This window comes from Aulostomus chinensis, chromosome 18, assembly GCF_037954235.1.
Source record: "Aulostomus chinensis isolate RoL2024-O1b breed Wild chromosome 18, RoL_Achi_v1.0, whole genome shotgun sequence".
Lineage (NCBI taxonomy): Eukaryota > Metazoa > Chordata > Actinopteri > Syngnathiformes > Aulostomidae > Aulostomus > Aulostomus chinensis.
The window spans coordinates 6,142,404-6,167,395 of NC_141337.1; the positions used below are offsets into that span (position 1 = coordinate 6,142,404).

At 41.5% G+C, this 24,992-nt stretch overlaps 1 protein-coding gene and 1 long non-coding RNA gene across 4 annotated transcripts in view; one reads left to right on the plus strand and one right to left on the minus strand.

The window, feature by feature from the left end:
- Positions 1–3,100: 3,100 nt before the first annotated feature.
- Positions 3,101–24,992, minus strand: part of baiap3 (BAI1 associated protein 3) — a 44,804-nt gene continuing 22,912 nt past the window's right edge. For all 3 annotated transcript variants that reach the window (XM_086184798.1, XM_086184797.1, XM_086184796.1), the window contains exons 8-34: positions 24,194–24,407; positions 23,939–23,983; positions 23,441–23,518; positions 22,876–22,981; positions 22,619–22,726; positions 22,440–22,532; positions 21,744–21,847; positions 21,537–21,654; positions 21,241–21,365; positions 19,357–19,447; positions 18,484–18,540; positions 18,298–18,395; positions 18,149–18,200; positions 17,885–18,036; positions 17,621–17,744; positions 16,900–17,040; positions 16,661–16,756; positions 16,166–16,381; positions 15,344–15,412; positions 15,169–15,248; positions 11,900–12,008; positions 11,175–11,246; positions 10,988–11,071; positions 10,672–10,792; positions 10,474–10,597; positions 9,389–9,594; positions 3,101–9,188 (exon numbers count right to left, since the gene is read on the minus strand). In XM_086184798.1, the coding sequence (XP_086040924.1) occupies positions 9,085–9,188; positions 9,389–9,594; positions 10,474–10,597; positions 10,672–10,792; positions 10,988–11,071; positions 11,175–11,246; positions 11,900–12,008; positions 15,169–15,248; positions 15,344–15,412; positions 16,166–16,381; positions 16,661–16,756; positions 16,900–17,040; positions 17,621–17,744; positions 17,885–18,036; positions 18,149–18,200; positions 18,298–18,395; positions 18,484–18,540; positions 19,357–19,447; positions 21,241–21,365; positions 21,537–21,654; positions 21,744–21,847; positions 22,440–22,532; positions 22,619–22,726; positions 22,876–22,981; positions 23,441–23,518; positions 23,939–23,983; positions 24,194–24,407 (2,987 nt within the window). In that variant the 3' untranslated portion in view covers positions 3,101–9,084. The remainder of the gene's footprint in view (positions 9,189–9,388; positions 9,595–10,473; positions 10,598–10,671; positions 10,793–10,987; positions 11,072–11,174; positions 11,247–11,899; positions 12,009–15,168; positions 15,249–15,343; positions 15,413–16,165; positions 16,382–16,660; positions 16,757–16,899; positions 17,041–17,620; positions 17,745–17,884; positions 18,037–18,148; positions 18,201–18,297; positions 18,396–18,483; positions 18,541–19,356; positions 19,448–21,240; positions 21,366–21,536; positions 21,655–21,743; positions 21,848–22,439; positions 22,533–22,618; positions 22,727–22,875; positions 22,982–23,440; positions 23,519–23,938; positions 23,984–24,193; positions 24,408–24,992) is intronic.
- On the plus strand, positions 14,777–18,001 carry LOC147244857 (uncharacterized). Its single transcript, XR_015110004.1, has 3 exons — positions 14,777–14,869; positions 16,274–16,517; positions 17,638–18,001. It is a non-coding gene; the product is annotated as an uncharacterized LOC147244857 (long non-coding RNA).

Below are 24,992 nucleotides of genomic sequence, written 5' to 3' on the forward strand. Positions count from 1 at the left end.
ACAGTGCTGACCACTGCACCACCGTGCCGCCTGTCACAAAGGTCTTCCATGTACATTCAGGTGATGTGGTTCCACGTGTCTTCTGTGCAGAGGCGCCGCCAACAGCAGCAGCAGCAGCCACATCCTAACTAAAAGCATTGAACTGCTCTGGACAGAAAAAATAAACTGTACATGTAAACATATATTGTTTTTTGTTTTTTTTATGAAATAGGCATTTATTTGAAATACTTTCACGGTAACACCTTGTCTCAGTGTGCCCACACAATAAGCTGACCCACATCTGAAAAACCCTAACTGTATGACGACCTCACACAATCCCACTAAAATGTTAAATTCTTTTTGGTACACCGCACATTTTTTTTTTTTTTTTTACAGCAACAGACACGAAAACACCAGCAACCTGTACTGGTATCGGCAGAGACCACTGCTGCTGGCATAGTATGGCTTTGTTCATCGGCAGCGATTCTCAGGGTTGTATTGCATTTCGTTAATTTTACTTATCAGGTGAAGTATACCTCTGAAGTACCTGCTTGTTGAAATCTCAACGGAACAACCAGGGAGAGGAAGCTGCAGCACTTCTATGCTCAGTGAAACTTGTATCTTTCATGCAGTAAACACACGTCTGTTTATCTAAAGATATTCACAAACTATCATTCACCTAAATTGTGTAAAACATGTGGAAAATGTTATTAATGAAAGCAGGGCTCGGCACACGCTCAGTTATGTTCTGAGATGTTGGTCTAAACTTGCTCTCTTTCAACAAGACTCTTAAGTTTCCATCGCGTCCCCCCCCCCTTTTTTAAATTCTGTTTCGTTACGCTATGAATTGTGGGTAAAGCCACAGAGCAAATAATACCCTCAAGCCTGAGTGTTACAGACGAACATGACATCAAAGCTGGAGATGTTGGACCACTCACCCACTGTACTGTGATCAGCTGACTGTGTGTGAGGCTGAGGGGATGATTTTGTGATGCGATCTGTTAACAGCCTGAGCAGAGTCGCTGGCTTTGGGCCAAACGCTGTCCCAGTTGCATTCCTCAGAGGCAAGCTGTCCAATATTATCCCTGCTCACTCCAATCGAGGCCCCCGAAGCCACAAAGGACTTGCTGTGTCGGCCTCTCCTCACCCTGGCCTCATCATATTTTATTGGCTTGCTTTAGAAGTGCCTAATTATTACTGACCCCACAGCCAAGGATCCACCTGCAGACAACAGGTGTTTAGCCTGAAAGAAGCTTCTCAGTAGTAGACAATTACTGTGTCTTATTTAATCAAATACATTTCTGAAGGGCAACGTGTGTGAGGAGGTGCATCAGAAGTATTCATTCCCTCCATTCCTTAACTTCTCGAGACACAAAAATAACTTGCACCTGTTTTATCGCTTGGTTTGAATTGATGATGTGAGGTGGCGTGTCATGATTAAACCTGTACCGTGAGTCCACAATGGAACAGCCACGCAACGCCACTTCAGGGAAACTGCAGGTGTGCGTAATCTCTCGAATCTTACAAAAATGGAGGTGGGGTGTTCGTATGAGGGCTGCAGGTTGATCCGCCTCAGTGGGAGGGGACTGACTCTGCAGAGGAACATTTCTGTTTGGAGGATTAGGGGTGTTTGAGGGAAGATAAGACGCCGCAGGATCACAGCGCTGGTCAGTCTATCTGCCAGTGTACAGTTGTAGAGGGACTGCCAACATTCCTGATCCACACAAGCTGCTTTCTCCCCTCCTGGCAAAACTTAAAGAATACCTGATAAGGAATACATCATCTTAGACTATAAGCATGCACTTTAACCTCATTTTATATCACAGGGTTAAATCCGAACCTTTATTACCTGAAATGTCACAGCTTACTGGATATATTTATTTGCTTTCAGACATGTTGGGAAATATGCTTCTCTGACATCCACCCCAGATCCAGACAAGACGACAGATACCCTTCTCCCCTCTGTGCATGCAGGAGGGAACTATGGAGACCATCTAGTTAGCGTAGCACAATTAGTGGTGTAATTTCAGCAGGTTAGCATATCTCCATGAAAATTAATGCAATTTTCCAACAAAAAAAACCCAAACAGTCTTTGCCTGCATATATCCAGAGTTGTACACAAGATTCCTTATGAAATAACAATTTTAAAATCACGAGATTGTAATCTTAGAACCAGACAGTCAGAACTAACTTCCCTGACAGTGATTTGAAGCAGCAGCTTTGGCCTAATAAAACAAACATTTGCTGACGACCAGAAGAGCAACTGCTACTTATCATGGCTGACTGTGTAAGAGAGGATGAGGATGACGACTCCTGGGAAAACTAAGACGCTGAAACCGAGCAATTTGATGAAGGAACGCTAACACTTACAACCCACAACAATTTACTTTGCTAAGCTATTATGCAGGAAGGCCAGTTTCTATGGCTGATTAATGCACGCTCAGGAAGGGTATCTATTTTCTTGTCAGGCTCTGGGAGGCAAATGTGTATTTCTCAAAAAGTTAGTGTTCCTTTAAAAAAAAAAAAAAAGTGACTGATATTTTTCTCAACATTTGAGGATAATTATGCAACACAATCTAGCCAGTCTACTCCACAAGCCTCCAAATCAGAGATATTGTTCCTTTGATTGGGGCATGATGACCACGAGGCTTAAGATTCCATCTGGGGGATAAAATCTTGATTTTCTGCAGGGTTCTGTAAGGAATAAACAGCAATTAAACAGTCTTGTATACAAAGACCTTGATACAGCTCACGTAAGGATTTATAAAATTACGAGGACATCTAGTGGTTTAAATTCCAAATGAAAATCTCTCTTTCTTCATCAGTTTATTTGGCATGTTTTCTGACATGTGCAGGCAAGCCGTTCGCTTTCCCAGAAAGATGAAGAAAGATGTAACTGGTAAGAGTTTGTCTCTGTTTTTTTTTTCTTCTTTCTTTTTTTAACTTCTGAAACCCCCAGGGGCCCCGGCTTTGAAGTCCCAGAAATCCGTGTGGTGCAGCGGAGACATACAACACTTGAAAATACACAAACTAGCATCCAGTTAAATACAAGGACTCCCACAGCCGTGACAGCGCTTTGACGAACCTGGACGGCAAAGTGAGTTTGCCAATCTCACTTCGACGCTCCTGATTTCCTGTATGTGTGTTTTTTGTTCTCCTCTGGGGTTGCAGTGGCATTACAGGATGTGTTTGACGTCTGCCTTGGAGGGGAGGTAACATATTAAAGGTCAAGGAAAGACAGAAGGATAAGAACGGCAGGGACATGGACTGACTGAGGGGATGAAGACAAAAAAAAAAGAAAAAGGTCAGAGCTCTTTGGATTACAATCACTATTAGGTTGATTATATTTCATCACCAGAGAAGACAGGGAAATTTAAATTTAAATACAATTTTTATTCAAGGCCATAGACATCTCTCAAAGGTATTACCTAATAAACAGCAACACAGTCATTTACAATTCAAGGACAAATAATTCACTTTTACGATAACAAATTGAAGGTGTTTTTTTTTTCTCTTCAAGATACGTTTTAACAGCTGTTGCCTTTAAAATCGTACGGCAGACGACAAGCCGATTATAGAATTATCTTAAATCTATCATGTCCATGCCAGCACTGAGAGTCATGGAACAAAGTCGTGGTTAGATTCACAGTCTGACTCCTCCTCCTCCTCCTCCTCCTCCTCTTTTCTTCTCGTCACAGCTGGCAAAACTACATCTTTTTATGAAATACACTTTGAAGGAAATACCGTAATACTATGAAGACTTAACATACTGAATTTGCAAAGCACCAGAATCAATCAATTTTAAAAATCAATCTACTCATCTAATGCTAGGAAGATCTGCCTGTCTCTAAGAAACTTTAGCGTGACTAATTCGTCCTTGTTTGAGGAGTATGTTACCGAGTCAAAGACTGCAGATCTTTTTTCTTTTTTTTTAATTCATATCTATCACCATAGGAGCCCGTTGTTAACGCTGACAATTTAATTCTTCCTGCAGTAAAAGCAGAATGTAAGAGGCGAGCGCTGTTTAGATGGATTCTTGAAGGCAGCCTATTCCAGCACCTGAACAGTCCCTGTAATGCAGCACACTTTTTCAGGCATAGATATGATTTTTGCGTGCGTCATCCTCACAACTCCACAGGGTTAACAACAAAGCACTACACAAGCAGCTACTGTAAAGTTACATCACTATCAAAACGCTGTCGGTGTGAGAATTTGGTGCTAAGTTATCCGTACAGTTGTGCTACAGTGTGGTTTTGTTTTTTGTTTTTTTCTTTTCTTTTCCATTTCTTGCTTCTTGGCATTAAAAGTTGCTGAAATAAAAGTCCTGTGGTTAAAGTGGCAACATCAGTTACACTCCTGAAGACACCGTATCTGCCGCCCGGCTGGAGGAAACTCAAAAACATGATACCCAGGTGGTTTCTTTCTCTGCACGTGCCAATATTCAGCTACATTTGTGACAATATGGACTTTCTAAAAAGAGACTCAACCTACAATCGAGATTGTCTCCTCATCTCAAAATGTCTTTTAATACCAAAATGGCTTTCTTAGGTTTCAAAAATCATGGGACTCCTGCTGATTTTACCAACCCAGTTTTGGATGAATAGACTCAGGTGCAGATGGAGGTTTTTTTTCCGAACTTAGAGGACTGAGGTTTAAAGGTACTGAATGGAGTTTGTGAACTTTAGTATTTCTGTGCACTATGGACACGCTGCTAGCTAGTAAACATGGATGTAAACAATAATGCAGAATTAGGAACAAAAAACAAAACAAAACAACAACAAAAAAACCACCACATTTTATGAAGTGGGAAATGTAGGACAAGTTCAGCTGAAATTGCGTTTTTGAGAATTCTGCATTAGAATTCAGGTTGAAACAGGACGGAAAGGCCTAAAATAACAAATTTGACGAAAAGTGGGCGTGTCCGTACAGGGTGATCTGATCTAAAAGGATTTAAAACCGCATTTCTCATTTCAGCTGGACTTCAACACACTCATTTAACCTCAGTGATAAACAAAATTACATCCTATGTTCACTTGTTTGTCCACAATAACCCCCCGCGGGGTACCTTAACATGGGACCACCGACTGTACATAGAATGTACCTACTTATGTCCAATGTTTTGTCTATTTTTGGGCTTTTGTTGGGTCTTTTTTTTTTTTTTTTAAACTTGTTATTGCACTACTTTAAGGAAATGCTGAGAATAGGTTTGGCTTTCATGAGCCAGGTGACATTAAACCTGCAGGCAAGAACTGAGTGCACCCTCACTAAAGTCACCGACGACTGAAATTAACTCGTTACTTCACATCCAAGAAGTAAAATTAAATATTTTTAAGAATTTATTCAGACCTACTGTCAGCATGAAGTTACTCTTTTTTTTAAATTTCTTAAATAAAACCTTGTACATCAGACAAGGCCTTAGACTGGCATCAATATAATACTACATTAGGCCACCGATTTGTAAGCTGCTGCTTAAATTTGTGCTTTTTGTTTGGTTGTTGTTGTTTTGTTTCTTTTGTGACGCTTCAATTGCATAAAAATGTGGTGTTGTTGTTGTTATTTTGTCTTTTCTGGACTTTTTATAATCTTATTCTTTCAGTCAAGGACACAAACACATTGCTTTGGAGTCCTGGTGAGACCTGATGTTAATTCATGCCGAGCAGCAGGCGGTACAAGTTCTTGCTGTAGTTTAAAAACGACACTTGCTGTTTTAAAATACGACAGATTTAAAGATTAAACCAGCGAGATCCGACCCGTTCACCTTCTGGGGGTTCATTTCAGATGTTTACGGGTTGTGTTACAGTTCCTCCAAATAGTGATTTAATCTTCCAGCCTTCAGGGTTCAATTTCAAATAAATGATCAATTCTTTCAATCCTGTTGTGTTGTAGTCATGGTAACAGATACCATGACCCAGATGGACGAGAACCTTCGCCGACATGTTCACGCTATCATTTTTCTACAAATCAAATTTAATTAAAAAAGGCCCAAAAACTTCAAATCTGTGTATCAGATACTTGGATTTCCTCTGTATGTGTCTCATGGTATGTCAAACTGCGTATACTGTATACTGCATAAAAGTACTTTGAACTTGCTGCATCTGCTGCTACAACAACAAATTCATGCTGTACCTACACTGATGTCTTGCTACTTTTACTTCAGCTACTTCTTCTGAGTATAAATATGTAATTTTACATAGGAAACAATTATTCATGCAGGACTTTGTCACTGATGCTTTGAATACTTCCTCCACCAGCAAGCGTGTGACAGGCTACGACTGAGCTGCTAACGGCTCTGTACAGTAATAAGCGACGATTTCATTGCATTTTCCCCCTGGTGTGTATTTACTGTGGTTTAGTTTGGTTGGCAGTGACACGCGAAGGCTTGTACGTCGGATAAGAGCGAGACTTCAGCGGCTAATCTAATGTGGTTGATGAGTGGAGTAGCAGCTGCTGCTGGTTAGCGTCCGCCTCCGATAGAACGCCACATTATTGCTTCATGCTCCATTTGATTTGCTGTATCAAATAAGGTCTCCATTTGTGTTGATAATAACGTTGTATATCAGGGGCGAATGTACAATATGCATTTGTCCCTTTTAGGTATTTTTTTTCCTACAGAAAAACTGAAAAACATGATTCATATCTGCTGCGTTAGATGGAGGGACTAATAAATTCAGCTGTGGTTTAATTATGCGACCTCACTGGTACATTATGCTTTTCTCCTCTCATTACCTCAAGACATTAAGCCCCACGCTGACACAAACTCGAATTTTAGTCCTTGTGGAGAGCACTGTTATGAGCTTGTATTGATCCGATGCTAAGATAAGAAAGGCTTGGCCATATTTGAAGGCTGTTTGCAGAAGTTCCTGAACGCTACGTGAGCTCATTAGCCGCGATTAGTTCAACTTCTCCTGATAGCAACGTCTGAAGTCGCACCACCTGGGCCTGAGGTCGCCCTCTGTGCCTCACGCTGTCATGTGTCATCTTAGGGAAAGTCGGGGCGAATTATCTAATGTCTTGCTTTCAATTATCAGACATCAGGGTCTCCTGGCACTTCCATGCAACCACTGAAGTTTACATTATTGTCATCATAGATGTAATTTCCCGATGAGGGGGAAAAAAAAGATACGAACAGACAGCATTTTGAACACATATTTAACAAATAAATACACTAATTCATGTATGATTTATAACACATTTTTAGCTGTTCTGTTCTTGCTGCCACTGACATGTTACAAAGAAAAAAATGAAGATCGACTCTCTTTCTTCCTTTAAAACGCACTTATCTTCAAGGGATCGACTGGAATGCCAATTTGCAGTTTAAATCCCGTATAAAAATTGGGCTCACTTGATTTAGAGCAATAGAATTTTGAGTTGGAGGTCCAAATCTCATGAACTCCGCTACGTGGAAGTTCCACCATGTGAACATCTGGCCGATGACTGGGGTGGGAGGAGGGACTGAGGCTGAATGCAGAGTAGGAACTAGGTAGCTTTAGGCAGACATAAGTTCAAACCAGAAAGCTTGGGAAATACTGAACGGATTCAAAAAGACTTTGGTTTATTTGGGATGATGCTTTTGAGAATTTGTAAAAGATGTTTGGTAAAGTTTTGCTGTTGCTGGTCTCCTCTGTGTTCCGTATAAATGCGTGTTAGTCAGGCGGTGGGAAAAAGTTGAATTCCACACATTTCAAAGTGACAAAAAAATGATTTAAAAAAAAAAAAGGAAAACAAGATACTACTTTGGGTAAAGTGTCACTTCACTCGCATCGCTGTTTGTTATGCTGCTGCTTAATAATATGATATAGAAGTTAAGACTTGATGATCTATAACTGTTCGGTGTGCGTAACATCACCAGAGCAATATACTGTAATGTTTTTTTCACGATACTGTATCAATATTCCAGCACCGATTCTTGATACTTTATTGTAAAAAAACATGATGAAATCTCATGTGTCTATGTGATGGCAGCTGTATTTACTGTCTTCATCCAGCGTACGCTCCGTAAATCCTGTTTTATTAAATCCGAATAGAGTTTTTGAATGGCCTTGACTCAATCTGTCCCCTCAGTTAACAGCACGTGATGTGCAGATAGAACACAACGCCTTATATTTTCTATTTATGCATTAAATCAGATCTTATCCTGACTGAATTATGGAGTTACTTCCTCATTACGCCACCGGCTCTCTAAATTAACCCCATTCACTGAGGAATTTGACAGCTTGCTGAGGTTTTGTTTTTTTTCTCCAAGGGAAATGCTGTATTTTAAAAATAATAATAAAAAAAAAGACAAGAAAAAAAGAAAAAAAAAACCAACCTTCACATTTCTGCAGAGATGTTAGTTATAGAATTGTTCCTTCCAACACTAAGGTAGCATTTTCTTCCACCTCTTCAGCGGCCCGTCAGGAGCTTTGTGAATTGTAATGTGAAAAGACGAATGGACCCGAGCTGTGGTTTGAGCCTCGGGGGAGTGTTCGGCCGTTCCACTGCTGATCTGTCTGGCCGGCCTTAAAACATCAAATCTCAGAGAGTGTGTTCCCCAAAGCTATGTGTTGTGTCTTCATTATTCCCTTCATGATGTGGGTATTTTTATAAGCCACTGTACAATCTGGAAAATCAATGTGGATTCCAGCTTTCGTGTAAATCATCTCCACAATCTGCGATGTGAAAAGTCTCAGTACCTGTTGAGCAGGTCTCGATGAGCATATCTGAGGTATAGATTTAGACTTTGAGTGAATGCTATCGGATATGTAAGCTACTTCCACAAAATAGTTCTATCATATCAAAGATCATACAACAAAGATAACAATAACTTCATTACAAAAAATAGACTAGCAACATTTAGGATCAACTATCCATTAATCTCTAAAATATAGTTTAACTGAGACAGCGTAGGGTTGCACAGTGACAGGATGTTCATCTCCCAGTTAGAAAACAGTAAGATTCACAGTTTTCCTTTTTTTTTTTTCTCTCTTTTCAGTTTGGTATAATTACTGAACAAACAATAACATCAAATATTGTAAAAATCAAAATATTGTAAACATCGTACCAGTACAAAAGCACATGTCGCAACACGTGGTCAGAGAACATCGAAACGAGCAGCGCTGACAGCTTCTACTCCTCCTCCATTGACTTCTCAATCTCCTTCAGCCTGCGGACAAACTCCTGAGCCTCTCTGTCTCCGACACGAGCGTCCAGCATCCTCATGATTGGCTTCTCTGGAGGGGAAAGCAAACAGATGAGAGCAGTTCCAACACCTGACACAAATATCTCCAGATTGAATGGCTTTTCATGTTGTATTGGAGAGGTAATTGGAAAGCCGGACCTACAACCCTCTGGTCCCACAAGAAGCCAATATTATGTTTGGGTAAAAAGAAAAAAAAAAAAAAAACTTGATCGAGCCTGAGGCTATATGTACCGCTGGGTTTACTGCGAGACAGGTGAAGGATGAAAGGCTGGACACTCTTTCCAGCTGGAGACGCGTTTGGTCTCCCGGGCCAGCAGAAGTCGCTGAGAGGAGCCACAGCTTCACCGGCGAAGTCATTGGTGGACAGCCAGTCGTAGTCCATCACAGTGAAGGTCAAACAGGCAAATCTGTGTCTGTACTGTTCAGGACTGACATGGCTGCAAGATAAGAACAGGCACATAAAAGGTTCTCAAAATGGGGACTGGGCCCCCCTTGCAGTCCTTGAGATGGTTTTCAGCAAAACGCTAAAAAGGTAAAATTGCATTTTTTTTATTTAAATGCTTGTTAGATGCTTCTGAATGCAGCCTGAACATATGAAGTAAGACCTTTTAAGTAAGTTATTTAAATGGATTATGAATCAAATATATCCAATCATTACGTTCCAAATTTTCTGATCATTTTTGCAAATTCTTTGTTCTTTATTTTAGTTCATTTTTCCAATGTCACGGTCGTTTTAAGGATTTTTTTTTCCTTTGAAAATTTAAACATGGAAATTTCAGGCTGCCAGAGAAAATGAGCCAGCAATACTTTGTTACTAAAGAATTTTTTAAGAACAGAAATAAAAAAAGATCAGTTTCCAGGATCAGGTGATCTGTGCCGTGATCCAATATGAGCGCCACGAAAAGTGAGAAGTTCAGACCAAACGAAGAGCAGCATCTTTCTGAACACTGACTAAATTATGAGGCGCATCTATCAGGGTATACAAGAGATATGAAGATCGTGAAAAGTTACATAATCCAACATGGCTGCCACGGGAACAGAGGAACTAGAACAAGAGCGGTGCAGCTTAGATCACGTCCAGGTGAAATTCTTCGGGATTCAGTGAAAAGGTTCTTGAGTTGTGATGCGAACACAAACAGCCTTTGCAGAGGAGAAAACCTTGTCAGCCCAAATCACGTTTTAGGGAATAAAACTAACCTCTAACTAAACTATGCGTTTATATTTTTGAGGGATACGCTTCCCCTCAGGTAAGACCTTGAAGGTTGTGACTTGATTTTCAAAACCCCGCAAGGGAGAAGTTGGTAACTTCTACTCACAAGTAAAAGAATTCGTCGAACACTGGGTGCAGCGTCTTGAGCTTGACTTGCGTGCGCTGGCTCTTGGCCATGGGGAAGAGGTGGTGAGGACACAGCTCCACGATGACAAAGGGGTCACTCAGACCTGAAGAGGATCAATGAACAGAGTTAGAACTCGACTTAAGAACAACAACCGGCATTTAGTTGTGATTGTTTTACCATTGGCATCTAATGCGATGATGTCGGCGGCGTGCAGAATCTCCACCGTCAGCCTCTGCTCTGGAGCGTCATAGTAGCACTTGACACTGATGCGACCAAAGCGGGTATGTTTGAGTGTTTTCTGAAAATGAATACGCGTTGGATCATTATGATGATTATTAATATCAACAAAATCTACACGTTAACCTCACGACAGCATTGCATTTTCAGGAGCAGGCGGAGGAAAAACAACAGAAAGATGGAGTGTTTGTGCCGTCCGATCAATACTCCTCTATCCACTTCAGGGCTGGAAAGAGATTGTCAGACACAAAGGTACCTGTAGGGAAATCTTCTCCAGATAGTACTGCTCAATCAGCTCAAAGGAGGAGCATTTATTCAGCCTGAGCTCCTCGTCCAGGACCTGAAGCAGCATGAGAAAGATCAGACACAGATAAATAATATTTCAGCAAGGAAGACATTAATCTTCAAAGGGAAAGCCTGCACCCCGACAATCAGGGGATTACCTTATAGTCTCCACTCTTCATATCTTCAAGAAAAAGACCGTCTCCTTTGGCATGGAAAAATTGCAATAAAGTCTACAGGACGAAAATAAATAAATAGTAGAACCTGTTAGAAATTCATCTTATCTCTATTTAATGTGGGTCTCAGCACAGTTGAGTGGCGTGTTGCCTCCACAAACAGCATGAAACCCCTGGAAGGCAAACACCACGTGGCTGCCGAAGTCGCAAGTCGAGCCGCCTGTGTAGCGCACTACCACTTTTCATGCAAATCTGTCCCGTTTCATGCCAGCTGGTTAAACTGGCATTCGAATATTCAGCAGCTCGCACATTGTCATTCACAAGGGAATTCACTTCGGTGCCCCACTGCTAGCGACTTCATAAATGTCTGATATATGCAAATGATTGTGCGACAGGAAGCATGCAGAGCTAATTAAAGGAGGATAGTTGCATGATGATAATGTTAGCGGTGTTGACACAGGGTCCTTGGAAGCAGACAGCTTGTCTTGGTGGTCGTCACAGTCACAATAATCCAACCTATGCTCAGACTTTCTTATCTTCAGACAAAACGAGTTCGAGAGAAGTTTACCAAGCAGGTAGAAAACATCTCGATCTCGTTTTGTCTGAAGATAAGAAAGTCTGAGCATCGTTTAACGAGAAGACAAGAGGAACATAATTCATAAATCCAACCTGGAGACAGTTTTTCAGAATGAACTGCAGTGATCACTGACCTCCACTGTGTACTGGAAGCGGTTGTAGAACTCCACCTGGACACCCCTGTTTTCTGTAACAGCGTCCAGGATCATCCGCAGCAGCAGCTCCCACATGCTTTGAAGCACTCTGACAGGTGGATAATGATAACTTTCAAACACCATACACACCAGGGGTATCATCACGTTAATGCTTATATAAGCTTGTTTTCTCAGCTGGTTATTTAATTCCACTTAAAATTCTCTGACGTTGACATGCTATTTCTTCTTCCCAACACCAGTTCTGATACTTGAACTTACATATCATTCAAGCATTGATTAACTTCCTGGGTGTAAAAGTCATAATTATGATTATTAAATATAGACAGTGTGTGTGACATACATGATCTAGGCAGGATGTCTGTGTAGGTTCTCATTCATCCAGGTCATCGTAGATCGAAGCGAAGTAAAATCTGGTCAACTGGACGTAAGTTTATCTTGAAGACGTTTCACCTCTCATCCGAGAGGCTTCTTCAGTTCTAGTGAAGAGTGTGGAAACTCCAGCTTATAAACCTATGTGGGAGTGGTCAGTGCTATTGTGGTGGAAACGACCCTCCCGAGACTCACCTGGCCTCCCCAAACGACAGTCGTTGTGTGGTGTCAGGGAGTTTCAGGGGTGGTCAGGGGAGTTTCACCGACCACTCAGATGCTAATGGGCTTCTTTAAAGAAGCCATCCACGTCAGGATAGAGAAACCATCTTTGAACAGAGGAGGTGGACTGCGACATTTCCTTTCACCTATTTACAACCAAGTCCTTTCAAAGCTTCCCCAAAGAGTTCAGCTGAAAGACCCATGTGGAACGGCTGATGCCAGCACAGCCTATTAGCATCTGAGTGGTCGGTGAAACTCCCTAACGACCACCCCTGAAACTCCCTGACACCGCACAACGACTGTGGTTTGGGGAGGCCAGGTGAGTCTCGGGAGGGTCGTTTCCACCACAATAGCACTGACCACTCCCACATAGGTTTATAAGCTGGAGTTTCCACACTCTTCACTAGAACTGAAGAAGCCTCTCGGATGAGAGGTGAAACGTCTTCAAGATAAACTTACGTCCAGTTGACCAGATTTTACTTCGCTTCGATGATCTAGGCTGCTAATCCTGTATGTATTTGATGGGATGAATAACTCGGCTCAGGTTATACATCCAGAGAATGTTTTATTTTTATTTTTAGACGGTATTAGTTTTATATTTATTGTTGGGATTTTCAAATGTAAAATCCTGCCACAATGTTGACATTTTGCTCGCTCTGTCTGTTTAAAACAGTAACATCTACAACAGGAACATCCACAACAGGAACATCTACAACAGGAACATCCACAACAGAAACATCCACAACAGAAACATCTACAACAGGAACACCTACAACAGGAAAATTTAAAACTAACATCTACAACAGGAACATCTACAACAGGAACATCTACAACCTGAACACCTACAACAGGAACATCTACAACCTGAACACCTACAACAGGAACATCTACAACAGGAACATCTACAACCTGAACATCTACAACAGGAACACCTACAACAGGAACATCTACAACAGGAACATTTAAAACTGTAACATCTTCAACAGGCACATTTAAAACTGCAACATCCACAACAGGAACATCTACAACAGGAACATCTACAACAGGAACACCTACAACAGAAACATCTACAACAGGAACATCTACAACAGGAACATCTACAACAGGAACATCCACAACAGAAACATCCACAACAGAAACATCTACAACAGGAACACCTACAACAGGAAAATTTAAAACTAACATCTACAACAGGAACATCTACAACAGGAACATCTACAACAGGAACATCTACAACCTGAACACCTACAACAGGAACATCTACAACCTGAACACCTACAACAGGAACATCTACAACAGGAACATCTACAACCTGAACATCTACAACAGGAACACCTACAACAGGAACATCTACAACAGGAACATTTAAAACTGTAACATCTTCAACAGGCACATTTAAAACTGCAACATCCACAACAGGAACATCTACAACAGGAACATCTACAACAGGAACACCTACAACAGAAACATCTACAACAGGAACATCTACAACAGGAACACCTACAACAGAAACATCTACAACAGGAACACCTACAACAGAAACATTTAAAACTGTAACATCTACAACAGGAACATCTACAACAGGAACACCTACAACAGGAACATTTAAAACTGTAACATCTACAACAGGAACATCTACAACAGGAACACCTACAACAGGAACATTTAAAACTGTAACATCTACAACAGGAACATCTACAACAGGAACATCTACAACAGGAACACCTACAACAGAAACATCTACAACAGGAACACCTACAACAGGAACATTTAAAACTGTAACATCTACAACAGGAACATCTACAACAGGAACACCTACAACAGAAACATCTACAACAGGAACACCTACAACAGGAACATCTACAACAGGAACATTTAAAACTGTAACATCTACAACAGGAACATCTACAACAGGAACATCTACAACAGGAACATTTAAAACTGTAACATCTACAACAGGAACATTTACAACAGGAACATTTAAAACTGTAATATCTACAACAGGAACATCTACAACAGGAACATTTAAAACTGTAATATCTACAACAGGAACATCTACAACAGGAACATTTAAAACTATAACATCTACAACAGGAACATTTAAAACTGTAACATCTACAACAGGAACATCTACAACAGTTGTTAAACAACCGTTTCAAAGTGATATTAGCCGGAGAGAGCTGAGCTAACTGGGAAGTGGCTGTGTTCAGGTCCAGAGCAAACATATTGGGCCATTTTTTTTTTTTTTGTACTGGTATCAGAATCAAAGAGACTCTAAAAACAGCAAATCTGCTAAGAAGTCGACGATGGGAAAAACCTGGAATGTCAAATGTCTGCCAGTGATGATCACGGGAGGCCGTGGTGAGATATTCTCATATCTTTTACACATATTTTACCGTCTTGAGTGCAGCATGACCTGGATGTGCATTAACTTTGTCCCGATGTTCCTATCTTATTGGCTTCAAGTGGCTTGTGTCTAGTTTGTGTTTTTAGGATTCCAACTTTTATCATTGACTGTGCAGACACACCAGATGAAAATTAGCATTAAAGCATGATGTGGCCTCAATTATAACTCCGAATAGTTCTGCTAATTATGTATTGTCCCTGTTAAACACAAATAAATGAAGTGAAATTTCTCACTTGTAGGCAGGAGTAATTACCTTGCCAGATTCTCCTTCACAAGGGTTTCATTGAGGATGACCATGGTGTCCTGTAAGTACTTCATAAGAGGGGACACCGCCTGGAGACATGTCAAATTAACACAAAAAAAAACAACCCACTATGGCTGCAAATATCAGCGATAAACGAATGAAAACTGTCGAAGCTGCCACGTACGTCGTCGTTGTTGATTGAGTCTGGAGACAGGCTGATGTGCTGGATGTACCTCCGCAGCTCAGGCAGCATCTGCACAGACATGATTTCCAACATGTAAATGCAAATGAAACTTTACAGACATAAAAAAATTGGCAAATTTTTTTTTTCCCCTCTTAATTTTCAAGTTTAAACCTCAATTTCATCTTTAAGACAGGTAGCAAATCCTGACAGCTATTTGTAACTCTTTGCTCCAGACATCTGTCAATCACCTAACATTACCATGTTAGCTGCAAACCTCACCAATCTAACATGTGAGATCAAATTCAAATATGACGTGGAGAAACGGATTTGCTTAGAGAGCAGAAAGTAATACTTCTTTTTATGACATGTATCCACCTGAGTTTTAACTCGGAGACATTTATATAAGCCTTGCTGCTTTTAACAGATGTAATTCTACACTTTCGTTGTTTGCCAATGATTAAAGGGGAGCCTACTTTTTTTTTTTTAACCTGGATCCTTTTTACTTGACGTTTTTGTCAAGGGGACTGATGGAAATTACCAATTTTGAAGTCACTCCATTATGAGACGAGGGCACAGCAGCCTGCAGCGCTTGTGCACACTATGATAAAATCCAATGGGGCAACTGGCTAATGCCAAATTACACTCTCTAAAAGTGCTTTTTTATCACCCTGAAAAGCTCAGTCAGGAGGCCCCCCTCATTTTTTTCCAATCCATGAAGAGTCCAGCGTGCGTAGAAAGCTGAACCTGTCAAGGCTCAGGTCGACACTGACGGCTTTCATATGTGCTCCAGCAGCCGGTGACTGATAGTCAAGTTTTCATCACCTTGTCAGTGAGCAGTGTGATGAGTCTCTTGGCTTCTCTCTGCAGATCCAGGTCCATGTTGAAGAGCTGCCCATTAAGAGCCTTGTAAACTTGTTCCTTTCCCTCCAGCCCGCAGGATTCCTCCATGGCTCGCTCCAAACCGGCCCAGTCCAGGTCACGAGGCAGGTGACCCAGGAAAACACGCACGTGCTCAGTGTTGTTCAGGGCGATGCAAAGCTAGCGGAAAGCCAGGAGGAGGAGCAGAAGAGGAGAAAAAGAGGGTGGAGGTGGAGAAACGAAGAAGGAAAAGAAGCAGGGCTACAAAAAAGTGGAGGGACGGGGTGCAAGTGTAAATGATTGACGATGACAAGAGGTAACTGCTTTTTTTTTTGCGTTAACATATCAGTGGGCTGATCTCCTGCTGTGCCCTTTGTGATGCCGGAGCGTATTCTTGCTGACATTTACTTCCCACGTCAATATGTGCCCTCCACCAGCTCTGTCTGCCACAGGCGTTACCTGCACTGTGAAGCTCTTGTGGTCTCGGCCCAGCTGGTTCCTCTCAATCTTGCGCGTTAGCATCTCGGAGTAGCACACAGCCTCACTGCAAAAATTCTGAGGCAGCCAAAATTTTAAAGTCTTTGAAATTCGTTCGCAGGTTCCTTTTTAATTCTCAGACGAAAGCTGGTAAAATCATTCATTAAATTTTTGTGCGTGTGTGTGTGTGTGTGTGTGTGTGTAGGATGTCCTACACTCACGTCTGTCAAGCGAGTGACAAAGATGAAGGCCCCCGCAGAGTCTGGCCAGGCCAGCTGGAGCCAGATCTCGCGTACCTGGCTGAAGCATGTTGTCACTTCCATCGCTGACGAGCTGTGTTTGGCCTTCTGTGCAGGCTCAATCTGCTCACAGAACACACAACAGGCAACGCGTTACAGTTTTGTTAATTTAAATTAGGACTTTGCATAACAACAGAAAAAGAATAAATAACATGAATATAACATGAATGAATTTGTATCACACACACACACACACACACACACACACACTCACACACACACTTGTTACTGATTAGTATGTGAAGAATTACTGTTTTTTCAAAGAGCCCTTGATGAAATGTATCAAAGCCATGCTGAGGCGTTTCCTCACGCTTCTACAGACTAGATGTGGGCGTGGTTTATACGGCGCGTGTTATTCCAACCCTCATTGTGCAATTCAGGATTGAAACAGAAGTAACCAAAACAACAAATCAACATCAAATTTTTCAAAAATCATTCAGGCAAATGTATTGTTTTGTTTTACCTCCATAAATGAGGTACTATGACCACGGCACGCATGTGTTTGATTTCTCAAAAATCAAATGGGTGGATATTGATGAATTTAAACAATGGAAAAAAGATAATATCCTGAGACATTAGGAAATGAAATGAAATGAATCAAGTTGAAACATCAGTAGCATTCAGCACTGCACAGGCCTCTTACCTTGTCTGTTTCCACAGCTTTACAGATCCTGTCACATGATCTGTCATGAACGATCTGCAGAAACTTGTGAATGGAGGACTTGAACCAGTTATGAAAGCCTGTCAGGGCTAACATTTTAGCATCCCTGTAAAAGACAGACCCACATGCCTCTTTAATCAAATCTAAAGCCATTCACCAACACTTCATAAGAATGACAAAATATTGGAGCCTTTTTTCTTCAAGCTGAAATGTGTACAGCAATTCGATTCGAACTGGAAAACCAACTTCAGAGGAAGGAACTCCCGGAAACCCTTCAGGATTTTCAAGGACATGAAGAGCTCAAAGATGGTCTCCCCCATGGTCTGAGTCAGTCTGGAGCTCTCCTGCTCCAGAGTTCCACACACCCGCTCCATTGCGACGTTCACATCATCGGCTACCTGAAGGATGAAAGCGCTTGTCTTGAATACCCAAGGGATGAGGAAGTATAGCAACGCTACAGTTTACAAGACATGCTTTTAGTGAGGTTTCAGTTGATTGTCAAAGACGTACCAGTTTCTCCAGCTGCCTGTACGATGAGCTGAAGAAATCGACTTTCACAGCACTGACAAGCAAAGAAAAGGAAATTGCTTTGGTCAGTAAAGTCCTTTAAATGCAAATACATGTTGTTCGTCTCCTCTTTCGCGTTTCATCAGGTTCACCTGTAGAAAAGGTTGTTGTAGATGTTCTGGGCTCTTTGTGTGTCTGCACACACAGCATCGACCACAACAACCAGCTTCTTCAGCTGTTCCTCCAGAGTCTGCGAGGATAGCAAGGACAGCAAAACATGCAAAAAACTCTCAGTAACAACAAAAAAATGAATTAACCCTGGAAGTGCAGAGACGTACCCCCTCCTCTGGCTTGTATCGCGCAATTAAGCTCTCGTACCACTCGGCCGTTCCTTTCTGCAGAAACAGTTCAAGGAGCACAATTACAACTATGGAGGGCGTCATTGGTCGATCACCTCTTCTTCTTCTTTACCTCTTTGTTTGGTACCTTCACGCTTACAGCTATAAATAATGCTTTCATGGTACAATAACCACCTTAGAAAATATCATGGTATCACAGTGGAAATAAAGTTATCATCATCGTCAGGAAGTTTTTCAAAAACAATGTGCTGCCTTTTGTAGAGCCTGAGCCCGGAGGTTCTCCGGGGCGAAGACCCTATTATTATTTTTTTTTTTCCTGTGCCTGCACAAATGCTTTATTATAAATTTGACAAAAACATCATGTCCTGAACAGATGTGAATTTGTATGGAGGCTCTGAAGGGCAAAAACAAAAGAGATACTTAAGAAAACAAAACTACATTTTAGAGATGATTTGACAAACCACAAGGAAAATTGTGTGTGTGTGTGTGTGTGTGTGTGTGTGTGTGTGTGTGTGTGTGTTTTTTTTTTTTTAGAAAATACATTTGAAATTGAATCTCTCTTCATTCAAAAAAAAAGAAAGCTTTTACACATCTGATCAACATTTCATGAAGCCATCACGTGTTACTGTATTTTGGGAAATGTCCTTTGGTCCCGCAGGATCCCCATGAACTCGATATCAACTGGAAATATTTTACTTTCATGCTAGAATTGAACACCAGAAACCAAAGAATACATAAAAACTCTTAAACTCAATATATCTCGGCAACATTAATAGCCAAAAACTCCACAAGGTACTTTATTTAAATTAAACAGCCTGTTTGCTTTTTGGTTTACTGTGTTTTCATTGTTACCTTGACAGCAGTGGTGATGTCCAAATGCAGTTCGTTTCGAAGGGGACAAACAGTCTTAAACGCCCGCATGTTTTGCATGTAGCCAATCCCCCTGACATACACAGACAGGAAGACGCAAATCATCATACGAACCACCTGAATGCCGGTTCACATCATTATACTGTTCTGAGGATTCAGGGAGCAAAAGAACTACGACTCCTACTATTACAACTTTGCTGTAATTCCTTCCACTCGAATTGTAAGTAGGATCCTGCATTATCACAGCAGGAGACCAGAGGTGCAACTTTTAACTTTTAGCTGAATCATCCTCTGTGTGTGTGTGTGTGTGTGTGTGTGTGTGGTGTGTGTGTGTGCATCTGTGTGTGTGTCTATAAAAAGTCAGGCTCCTCCAAATTAGGTTGACACAGCAACATGAACTTCAATAATTAGCAGATTTTCCTGGCGGCTGTTGAAGAAAAGCAGACTCTAATTCTCTTCTCATGTTGGCTGAGGTCAGGTGGGCGAAGGGTTTGTTTGTTAGCTTTCCTAATTTTGGGACTCCTCTTTTTTTTCCACGAATCACAAGCACAAGCATTCTTGGTCGAGCTCTCTCTTCGGGTGTTGTGTAACCTTAAACACCGCCATACTTACTTGACATATCAATACATACCACATTCAGATTTACACTCTTGCCGGAAAAAATGCAGCATTCAGAGTCAACTTTTCTCTTTTGAGGAATTCATAGTAACTGATTAGTTACTAGCCCGGCACTTGGGTGAAGAAGAAACAAATTGAAGTCTTTTCATGGAATCTAAATGTAGACAGCGCCCTCTGTTGCCATCAGGTGTAATAGCATACAGACGCATCGTTGATTGAATAAAGAAGATTCATAAACAAAGACTCTGTCATTTTCTTTTTTGGAGGGTGGCATTTTGTTTCCCTTCATGAGGCAGAGCGGCTCCGACTGACAGAAAAGGTTGGAATTGAATGATATCCACTCTAGATACTGTGTAGACTAGAGTTAGCGATGGATATTCAGGCTCCCCAGAGAATTCTGGAGCATCTCCGTGTCCAAGAGTTCATACCAGAGGTTTTTTACGATTTGGTTGCATGTCATGGCTGATTTAACAGGTGGAATGGAAGCAGAATATGATTTAAGTGGTAGCACTTGTTGTTTTATTCTCATTAAAACAATGCACTGGTGCAGAAAAGGTATATGTTACAATGGAAGGCCCAGAGAGGTTCAGTGAGGAAAGCAAATAACGTGATCCAAATTAAGAACGGATGAACATAAGGTTTCAGCGTGTCATAGTTAACACGCGGGGAAACAGCTGTGTTTCCTTGATTACATTTTACATCTTTTGCTTCAGTCTGTTCTTCAAACCCAACGCCGATCGAATGCTGTTTGAACACAGATTGTGGCTAAGATGACACGTGGCAGCAGCTCCATGCATCGTAGCACCCTGCAAGAAGCAGGTCACGATTATCACAGTCGTCGTGTCTGATGACTGGGATTAATTCCTGATTAAATCCTTTCAAAATTGCAGACAAAGGCCAGATGTTAGCGAGTGTAAGCGGGTTTTTTGGCCTTGTGTAATTGCGGCAAATTCAGGTCAAACCTGACGGACTGGAATTTTTTTTCCCCCCTCGCTTGCCTCTCACGGTTTCCATATCTCACAGTTTTATATCACAAAATCTGTGCTCAGGAACAAATGTTTAATATCTCTGTTGACATGAGTAATGAGCAATGATAAAGATATTTGTGCTTGAGCAAGAAGCCCGACGCTGCTTCCTCCACAGACTGACTAAGTGCACGCAGCCTCTCTGTTGGGGTGAGAGGTTGAGCGTGTTCTTGGTATGACAGGGGCGAGTACGTGATACAATGTGATGGCAGTGTGACTTTACCTCAGCATGAGCTCGTAGCGTGTAATGGCAGCAGCGCTGGTGCAGGGGAAAATCTGACGCATGTTCTTCATCAGGCACAGGCAGTGCTCTGTGTACAGCCTGAAGCTGTCTGACAGCTGCCTCTCCTGGACACAGGAAGGGCCCTCAGTTATAGCTTCAAGTACACTGGCTGCGAGACATTTTTGGCTGAACCAAAAACCTTGATGAATGTCAGTGAAGAGCTGAGCTAATGAGGTGACTGTTTCCAGATGATGAAACACTTCCACCTACTGGGGGGCCAGTGGCGGAGAACCTACCAGGTCTCCCCTCACAGTGGGAGGGTCCCACTCTGCATCGATGGTCCTCAGGAGGCGCAGCAGCAGGGAGTAGCACACCCTCTGGGTTCGATGATGGCTGCTGTAACACTGCCAGCGACTGCATTAGAAAACAAAACAACTGGTTTACCTGATGCCAAGGCTTTCACATTTGATTAGATCAACTTTTTGAACTCAATGAATACTCACATAATGGCCTGCTGGAGAGGCGAGAGATCTGTTTGCACGGCGTGGTGAGTCAAAACCGTCCACGCCGGAGGACTCACCTGCCCGTTCCAGTTGTATGGCTCGCGCTGGTAGAAGTTTATATTTCAGAAGGATGAGAAGAATCTCAAGTGTGGTTGGTACTCAACCAAAATGGGTTCATTTTGCGGGATAATCAAGGCGAATACTACTACATACAACTAGAAAATACATGATGATATATGACTGAATCGTGGAGCTGGGATCTTTCTGTGTTCGCATATATCTAGAGATGGTTCCAGATATAACCCCTTATGTTGAGTTCCGCTTCTTTGTGTTTTTGACCAATTTCTTGGAAAACAAGTGTACAATATATAGATACAATCAAATATCGTGATATTTCTGTCCAAATGCCTCCATACTGTGACAATGTTGCAGGCATGACTCTCGCTGCTTTCACTAATTATTGACAAGATGAGAGGATTTTTTCTGATCATCAGTAATTTAGATACAGTGATGCATTGGGAAAATGAGAGAGCAGGTGGAACTGTCTGGTAAAAATCAGGAAATGACATCACTTTTCAGTAATGTAGCATTTAAAACCAGGAAATAATAGAGAAATCACTGAAATGAGAGTCAATTATCAATAGCTGTCTTATAAAGAACATTTTGAATTAACCGGGATAGGAAAAGGAAACTCACCTTAACATGAGCATGTTCATACTCAATGATCTGACTCAGCAGCTTTTTGTGAACGGACACGTTTGAGTCTTTCTTGGACGAAGTCGTGTCTCTCTGGAGTAAACAACAACAGCATATCCAGTTCTAATCCATCACTTCAGATGCGTCGACAGAAAAAAGTGAATCGGCGTGACACGAACCTGGCTGGTGAACAGCTTCAGGATCAGGTGACACTCCCCCTGGACCTTAGAAGCACTGGATCGAGGCTCCAGTTTAAACCAGGTGTCATAGCCCACAATTGGGATTTCCTGCCAGAGAGGAAGGCGAGCCAGTTTAATGCCATGAGCACACTTCTGGGGATATTGTTTCCTTCAGCATCTATTTGTGACAGTGTTTGAATTGTCTCTTTAGCTCTGCGCCTAGTTGGTTTTTGAGGTTCATCACTTTGAACGCTCACATTCAAAGGGATGTTGATGCATCCAAGGAAGTCGTCGGCGTTCTCCTCAGAGCCTGATGATGCAGATCCATTAGCTCGCACTGACTTCGCTATCTGCTTAAAATACCTGACGAGAGGAAAGGTGAGGAAAAAGGGAAGCAATTACGAGAACTGAAATTCAAATATATTCATTTTCAGGCATTCAACTATTTCTTCCTGCACATTCTTTCATTAAAATATCATGATCCCTTTGTCCCTGGGCTCTGAGTGACATTCTCAGCCTTTCATTAAACATGTTTACTAGTTTTTTTAGCCTCTCCATGATCCAGATGAACTCTTGCTGCTTGTACACATTTTTGGTTCTGTACTTGCATCTTTCTCGAATGAGAAAGGACAAATGATGGTCGCTGCGGAACCAAATCAACTCAGGTGTTAATGACTACGATGATCCATTATCAATTTATCGACGAGAAAAATACACAAAAAACATTCATCAACAGATGCATGTGGGATAATTCAATCATTATGTCTTATAAAGGAGACACGACGAGTCAGTTTTCCAGTCCCACTCTATTGTTTCTGCTACCTGCCCATTCCTCGTAGTCCACTGACTTCGTTGAGTTTTTTGCAGGCCTCAGCAACAGAGACGTCATCGTCATGATCCCTGGAAACAGGACAGATAATTCACAGGTTATCGCAACCTCTCATTTCCTGTAAAGAAAAACAAAACAAGATCTCTAATTTTCTTCGCAAAAGCAATAAACCGAACGTCTACAATCAAGACCTGTTGTTCCAGAAAAGCAGCTGCTTATGTCTTCTAGACTGTTATTGGAGTCAGATGTCAGCTCTTACGGCAGCTTTTACCAATAAATCACAGTAAAACTTAATAAAAAACAATAATATCATAAGAAGCCGAGCGCTGAGTGCCGTCTTGTAAATATAAATAACTGATGACACCATGGATCAGCTTGATGTTGTTTAAATTTCACAATGATGAAAAATCTGATTTAATACACAGTAATAAAAATCATCATAATCCTTCAAGCAGGTTGACATAAGGTGCTGCGTGGTGCATTCATCTTACCATATATCCAAATGTAACAGGTCGTTGTGGACGTCATCTATCTCACTGTGGATAGAAACAGAAGAGCAAATCAGGAATTGAAATATATTCTGTTAGTAAAATAACGAGCTCAGTCCTGAGGAGTTCCTTCCTCGGAAAGCAAAGATGACGATGTGCTGCGTTGCTCACACAACAAACAGCTTTGTGTTTGTGTGAAACTGTGAATCCTGCAACTCACATGCGTCTCGGATAAAGAGGTTAAAGTTGTGCACTCACAAGACAAAGTGCTCGTCCCACACCGGGTTCAGAGTCTCCGGTTTAACCTCGGTCACGTGGATACACTTGGCAGGCAACACCTCCTTGGTGCTGGAGCGCTTCTCCAGCTTGTCCTTCCTCTTCCTGAAACTGAACTTTCTCTCCTTCTTCTCCTCTGGATCCCTGGGGCTTTGACCCACTAGGATTCCAAGCATGCAGTAGGGGTCACTGTACCCTATCAGGCCGCACAGTAACACACACACACACACACACACACACACACACACACGACAAACACACCTGAAATTAGACTCACTTGCAGTGCTGCTACAACACCAGGACAAGGGAAGCTGTTGGTCTCATTTGTGATTACAATCACTGTTATATTTTGGCAAAGAGCTCGTGAGTGCAATCAGTGCCACTGATTGAGGATGGGCTTGTTTGGGAGGAATCAGCTGGGGTTGTGGGGGTGTTACACAAACCTGCAGTCAGGCTGGACAACTTAATACAGAAATACAGGAGGACAAACAGTGACTGCCAAACAACAACTCTGAAATTAGAGCAAAATATCTTACTTCAATTATAGAGGTAAAAACCACAGATTTATAGAATTTTTCATTCATTCATTCATTCATTCATCTTTCAAGAGATTTTTTTCCTTTAATTAGAACGATCAAATACCATAAATGAAGTAACAGACTGACTGATTGAACACAACATTCTATTTTAAGGAGGTTTTTCCCCAAATTATTTGACAGACTTTTCCTCAATTAGTGTATTAAAATACCTGAAATAAAGAGTAGAACTAGTGAATGTGCGG